The 7,416-nt window shown below is 37.0% G+C and overlaps 1 protein-coding gene across 1 annotated transcript; it reads left to right on the top strand.

Annotated features, from left to right (window-relative positions):
- The first annotated feature begins 2,061 nt into the window (after positions 1 to 2,061).
- On the top strand, positions 2,062 to 3,641 carry LOC110903144 (zinc finger protein ZAT4). The gene has a single exon (XM_022149298.1). It carries the CDS (start codon positions 2,182 to 2,184, stop codon positions 3,496 to 3,498), a length of 1,317 nt encoding a protein of 438 aa, XP_022004990.1. The 5' UTR covers positions 2,062 to 2,181; the 3' UTR covers positions 3,499 to 3,641.
- The last annotated feature ends 3,775 nt before the right edge of the window (positions 3,642 to 7,416 follow it).

Raw genomic sequence — 7,416 nt, 5'->3', positions numbered from 1 at the left:
CCATTTGAACTGCCTTCAGTTCAACGGGTCAGACCGGCTAACCAAATTGAGTGTTGGAACGTGGTTGGACCTAAATATAAATTTTGTTTACAGATCTCATTTATTGATGAATTCCATATTTCATTTATTCTATACTAATAGATTTCATCTTTATTAACATTACACACGAACATCAAATAGAAATAACAGTTTTAAGTCAATCACATATACAGTTTATATGCTAATAGAAATCCTTTATTTCTAGTTGATAAGATATGTTATGTTTGTCATAAGGCGTGTTTGGATTCTTTTGATGAGCATAAAGTTCATTGTACAGAGCTTCCGTTCAAGTACCGACATGCTTTGGTTAGGGGTATCCTTTTTGACATATTCATGCGCGCTGATATTTCTGCTAAAAAGTGGCACCCGTTAATTTCTTAACTGACCCATTGGAAGGGAGACCTACCCTTAGACCAGTCGACATTTTGGTCTTTGGATGGGTAGGAGGAAAACATGCATGTGTGGATCTAACAGGGGTTTCCCCGCTTGTGGGCTCAGGGAGTAGTGCTTTCACGGTGGATCAGGTTGCTTTAAAGGCTGCTTCAGGCAAAGTGACCAAACATGAGAAAGCGTGCCTTGACAACCAGCACGTGTTTATCCCATTTGCTTTCGATACTTTTGGTTTCCTGATGCCAAATATTGTGAACCTACTTAGTCGAGTTCAAAGGGTCATGCATAGTGTCGACGAGGCCCATTCGGATTGGGGACATCTCATCTTGGGCTCCTTTCAGTTGGGCTTTTCAACAGGTCCATACCTTGTTATTATTTCTTATAAAGAGTGAACAAGAGAATGGGCGGGAATAAGAGGGTCATGTCTCTTGCAGAAAGCATTAAATGCCTGCATACGAGAAATGGCCATCGCTGGAAAATAGTACGAGGACAGAACAACTTGTAATTAATGCTCGAGGCATCAAGCCGGTGGGGATCAGACACGTGTCTGAGTTTTCCAAGGCATCATAATACTGTTAGATATCATTGATGCTCTCGTCGAAGAGATAAGGCATCTCCATTATATAAGGCAAGCTCAAGGTCGTCCCAAGTAAGCATTCAATTCCAATTACATTGATTACACTCACACACCACATTTAATCCGAACATTATCCGCATTACATTTAAGGCTCTTCGCCTATAATTCACACCAAGGGATACTCCGGCGACTGCAAACTTGTCGGAATAAACTCCATCTTCTCCGGCAAGCTTTCTTATTCTCACGCCGGAGCTTGCTCACGGATTACGCGCATCCTCCCAGGGTCCTCCGTGGCGAGGCTAACGGTGTTTTGTTTTGTAGGTTGACAAAGGAAATCCGTTACAACGTTGACGAGACTCGTTGACTTCATATCGGAAATCAGGGGCTCAACACATAGTAATGGTATGACTCCAAGATTCATAGACTTAGTTTTGTTATTCAAAAAGAAGTAACAACACAGTTTTTTATCCGTTTACCATCTATCTCGATATAAATAATCAGATTATTCATTCTATATAAATCATATGTTTTCTACACTGTCCGGTCCAACCACCACAACCAAAAAGAAAATAGGTTCCAACACCAATGGAGTTACCAAACAAATAGCACACATGTGAAAATGGAGATATAATAATAATATATACTTAAAAAGGTAGAAGTTGAACAAGTGGGGTAAAGTTACGCTACTTTTCTACTTTTGGCCTCTTGGGATTGGTAGTAAAGCGAAGCGATTATATTGTATTTGTATACAACATATTATAGTTATCATATAATAACAAAAGGTGTACATAATATTATTATATAAATACCATATATAAGGAGGTAGAGAGAGAAAATGAGTCTTGTGTGTAGGTGTAAGCGTGTGTGTAGGTGAGAGAGAGAGAGAGACAGCAACTGAGAAACCGGAATAAGAGGCAAACTGAAGACGAACATGATGGTCAATTTCCCTCAACATCAACAACACCACACCACTTAAACAACAACATCAACTCCTTTTCTTCTTCATCTTCTCTCACCCCCCCCCCCCCCCCTCTCCCCCTCCCCCTCCCCCTCCCATATCTTTCAGCTCATTCTTCCAGCTAGGGTTACCTTCTTCACACCCCCATCTCACTCCACCACAATTCTAGAGAGAGAAAATTAGGGTTTTCATTCTAACCCACTCAATCAATCAATCTATGGAGCAGATCCATAACCACGATTGGGACGAAGAAGGTGATCACAACCCCACCAATCTATCGCCATCCACCGATAGCAAGATGGTTATAAAACTCAAGATCCCCAAGCAACAAACACCAGAGAATAGTAACGATAAAGATAAAGATGTGATCGGGATCTTGAACTCGAAACAATCAGAAGATCAAGTGAAGAAGATCTGTTTGGAATGTAACAAAGAGTTCAGCTCAGGAAAAGCATTGGGTGGTCACATGAGGGTTCATGTTCACAACAAAAACCCTAATTCTCTCAAACCTCAAAAAACAAACAACAATGGCGATTATCATCAACAACTTATTACTAAACCCTATTATATGAACAGTGTGAATCATGAAGGTAAACCTACATGTTCTCAATGCGGTAAAACTTTTCCATCTATGAAGTCGCTTTTCGGTCACATGAGATGTCACCCTGAGCGCGTGTGGCGTGGCATTGTTCCACCACAAACCACCGTCACCACCGCCGTACGCCACCGTGATCACGTGGTTGATTTGACGAGGTTTTTGGAGCAGTGGCCGGTGAGGGAACGTAGAGGGAGAAAGGCGGTGAAACCTGCTGAAGACGATGTTGTTTTACTCGAAGCGGTGAAGGATCTCATGAGTTTAGCTAACGCCGCCGCCTACGGTGGTTCTAGGGCGGTTATGCGGGAAGAAATCAACGGGAGACCACCAGAGAAAGAGGAGGTGGAAGACGGTGAATCCGATAATGAACAGTTGTTGATTAACTGTAAGTTGAAGATCAAGAAACCGAAACGAATGAAACTGATGGAATTAGAACAGAACGACGTCGTAAACATGGTCAACGATGGGTCAACTCACTTACAACAAGGTGTTAATGAGTGTAAGTACAGATGCACAACATGTAACAAATGTTTTGCAACTCATCAAGCACTAGGTGGGCATAGGTCAAGTCACAACAAGCCCAAGATGATGTCACCTAGCCGTCATATAATAGAAGAATATGATCACAAAGATCACAAAGCCTTTGTGATGAGTGTATGTGGTGAGAATATGGAGAAAGAAGGTGTGCATCAATGTAAGATATGTGACAAGGTGTTTGCTACTGGACAGGCTTTGGGTGGGCACCAAAGGTGTCATTGGACCGGGGCAACGGTGGGACCGGCTTTGTCGAGCCAGATTACGTCAACCGGAGAAGGTAGCAGTGGTCGGAAAGTTCTTGATATTGATCTGAATGAGGTTCCGGTCGGTATGATGGAAGAAGATGATGGTGGGAATGGGAATGGGTATGCTTCTTCATCATATAACTCAAATATATGTTAGTTATTTTTTAGTGGTTTTACGAACTTTGGACTAGAAAATAAGTCAGTTGGTTGTTTTTGTTTTCGTTGAGGTTAAACGTACCCTATATGTTTATGTTTATGTTTAACGCATTTGTTAAAAAAGTAGATTGATAACGTGACTGATTTAGTATATTAGTATATTAGCATGTTTTGACATTTTCGATTTTCCATGTTAGTTTTGTGTTTGGAACTTTGGATTTTGTTCAAGATGATGTTGACAATGACATGCAAAAATGTTGAGCATGAAATGTTCTAAAATGCCCTTTTTGTTGGTTTGTTTGGGTGATGATGATGATGTAAGCAAGGTGCATATGTATAGATACGATGTATCTGCATATGTATAGATATGATGTATCTGCATATGTACTAGGAGTCTAGGAATATGCTGGGGTTCAAACTGGGTTTTGTCAAGTCAAATAAAAGATAAAAAATCAATCACCAGCTGTCTGAGGTTTCTGTACCTTTGATTGCAACTTTCTGACAGATATTATTGTGATCACTGTTTATTCTTGGGCCCTAATCATATTTAGCTTTGAATTTTGAACTATGTGTTTCTAAAACAAAAGATTTACAATATACACTATATGACTTTTGGTTTGTATTTAACGTGTAAAAAAAGTCATTTAGCTATTATTAACAAGTGAAGATGGATATGATCAGATGGTTCTATTGATGACACAATAATATTTCAATGATCCGTTAAGAATCTAAAACTTGCAGTTCAAAAAAAAGGTCAATTAGGCGTAAAAAAAAAATGTGTCACTTAGGCATGAGGGATTTCACACCTCCAACCACTCTCACACTTGTATATAAATGGGTTCATCTCCCACCCTCTAAGTCCATCCCTTCAATCCCCTTTTACGTGGCGGTTTCGTGACGACCTATCCCGTTGGGAATGAGGCTCTCCATACCCACCAGCCTTAGGAAGTCTAAGGTTGGGGTGGGGTATGCCGTATGGGTAGGGGAAGAAGTCTTCACTCTTGATTGGGAAAACCGGAAAAAGAACATGATGAAACTCATTCTTATGGGGTATGGGGTAGGAAAATTACCATGATACCCTTGTCATGTTTTTCCTACTTGCAACAGTAAGATGACATGTGGATTACAGAAGTGACCAATCTCCATACCTTTGATTAGAAAAAACAAGATGACTGTTTGTTATCATCAGTTTGACTTTGTAACCTTGTCAAAATGGTAAAAAAAATTCCTTTTGACTTCTATTTAAAAGAGGAAAGAGGAAACAAAGGTAAAACCAATGTGTTGATGCAACGTGTAGTGTAGGCATAAATTTTATAAATTAATCATATAAAATTCTGAAATAACATCATTTTAAAAACAAGCGTTAAAGGCTATGATGATTGATGACTGGTCAGTAGATACACGACACAATTGACAAATTGACATTTATAAAATTTAGGGAAAGAGAATAAAAGTGAGGGTTGTCTTTAAAGACACACATACACCAGTTCGGCAGTTCTGTAAGCAAAATTTTGAAAAACATGCTTAATTTTATGTGGCTAGAGTAATTCGATGCACAAGCACAAAAGCGGGTGCACAATTACATGTATTTGCGCCCCAAGTACATGTAGCGGCTTCTCATTTGATGGCTTGAGCACCTAGGTACAAAGAGTTGTGTGCCACCTGAAGCACCACAGATACAATACATTTTTTTTTTTGGTTGCTTGAAACCACTTTGAAGAAAAAAGTATGTGACCTTTATCGCAACTTTGTAGGTTAACCGGCTATATTGATGTTTTTGCTAGTCAAAATCAAGAAATTAACCAGCAACCACTCAGGAAAGTAACAGATTAACATACCTGTGTCAGCTTCCAAGTTACTTCATTTCAAGAATGGCAAAATCAACTTTGCCAAAGTTCACAATTAGCCCAAGAAATTAATAAAAAGAAAACTAAAAACTTTCATTTCCTATATCAAACTTGAAAAGTAATCATACAAAAGTCAAATAAACATCAATAAAAAGAAAAGTCTGCAAGATCTCATTATGTTTAATCTCACGTAACGGGCCTTCTGTCAATATTTTTGTCGTGGTAATTACTACATATTCCACCTCGGTTTGAATTACCGCTGTTATCAGCTGCTAATGAAACATTATCCGATTCAGCATCACTTTTCATGAACGAAATTCGTAGTTCTTCATTTGAACACGTATCAGCATAATGACCATCATCACTAGATTCAAGTTTCCCGTCTCGGTTTTAAGCCCCCAGGCCTTCTTTCCGGACCATTTCTTTGCTGATCATCAGCTAAAATAAAATAATCACCATTAAGATCCACCATATTTCTACCATTTTGATGTTGGACAAAAGAAAATAGAGAATGAAATTTAGAGAGGATTGGATACTTAACATTTTTCATTCATAATCCAAATACTACTGCTACTAGTAGGCTTTATTTATATAGCCTTTACATTGCATAAACATAAGAACCAGAAATAACATCTTCAACAAGTATTTTTCCTTCCTAATTCTTTTATGAAAATCAACTCATTATCATCGCACTACAAACATACGGTTTTACCATTTTAGCCTCTCACTTGACTTATTTTAAAACCCAACGAAGGGCAAAACTATACCTTTCTTTTCTCATCCTCTCAACTCGGAACACATAAAATGTTTACAATCTTTTACTTTCCTTCCAATGGAAACACGAAATGAAATTATAAAATAGATGAAAAAAAAAAAAAAAACAAAAATATTGAAAACCCTAGCGGTAACTGAGATCAAATACATCAAATCAGTGAAATTAAATCTGGAATTTCGAATTGGTGTCAACTGAATTCAAGCGAACGGGCACGAATTAGATGATCGTTCGGTTTGAAGAGGTGTTAATTGGAATGTGTAGTGGATTGAATGAGTACGGATAAAGTGGAAATTCAAAAAGTGGGAGAATATAATGAGAGAAAGAGGGGAGCAGTTTAATTTGGAGAAAGTGATGGTGACAAATCGAATTGGAACCTTAGATATGAATGGATATGCAATTTGTAGCCATGAAAATTCGATAGTGGCACAGCGAAGGTAGCCGTGGGCCAGCGCACAGACGATAACCGTCACGCTTGAAGTCACGTGAGGTGGGGTCGGTTGTTGTCCCTCTCATCTGTTTTATAGCTACTCAATTTTTTCGTGCGTTTTAGCGAGCCGTAATGTAAATTAAGTTGAATTTAAATCGTTTAATGAAACACTATGTTATAACCCCGTGTATTACATGGGTCAAATAAATGAATTTTATTTACTAAATAATAAAATAATATATCTTTAAAAACCTCTTTTATTGCACGGGTTGAATAAATATAATTTTATATATTAAATAATAAAAAGTTATATCTATAAGAACGATATTGTATGGGTTGAATAAATATAATTTTATATACCAAATAAAAAAGTTATATCTTTAAAACCGTTTGTTTTACATGAGTTGAATAAATGTAATATTGTTTACCAAATAATAAAATAATAGATCTTTAAGAAATCTCATTTATTACACGGGTTAAATAAATGTAATTTTATATACCAAATAATAAAAAGTTACATTTTTAAAAATATGTGTATTACACGGGTTGAATAAATGTAATTTCCGTTACTAAATAATAAAAAATATATATCCTTAAAAAACCCCGTGTATTGTACGAATTGAATAAATCTAATTTTATATATCAAATAATAAAAAGTTATATCTTAAAAAACTCATCTATTACACGGGTCGAATAAATGTAATTTTGTATAGTAAATAATAAAAAAGATATATCTATAAAAAATCACGTGTATTACACGGGTTTAATAAATCTAATTTTATATACCAATAATAAAAAAGTCATATCTTTCAATATACTAATGGATAATACTCGATACGCAATGGATATGGTGATTGTGAAGATGATTCT

This window comes from Helianthus annuus, chromosome 13 (genome assembly GCF_002127325.2).
Source record: "Helianthus annuus cultivar XRQ/B chromosome 13, HanXRQr2.0-SUNRISE, whole genome shotgun sequence".
NCBI lineage: Eukaryota > Viridiplantae > Streptophyta > Magnoliopsida > Asterales > Asteraceae > Helianthus > Helianthus annuus.
The sequence above is the reverse complement of the archived record's forward strand: the minus strand, read 5'-3'. Positions and strand labels throughout refer to the sequence as shown.

What these genes read in the sequence shown, in the direction of transcription:
- LOC110903144 (XM_022149298.1), top strand. Translation starts at nt 2,182, where the DNA reads ATGGAGCAGATCCATAACCACGATTGGGACGAAGAAGGTGATCACAAC.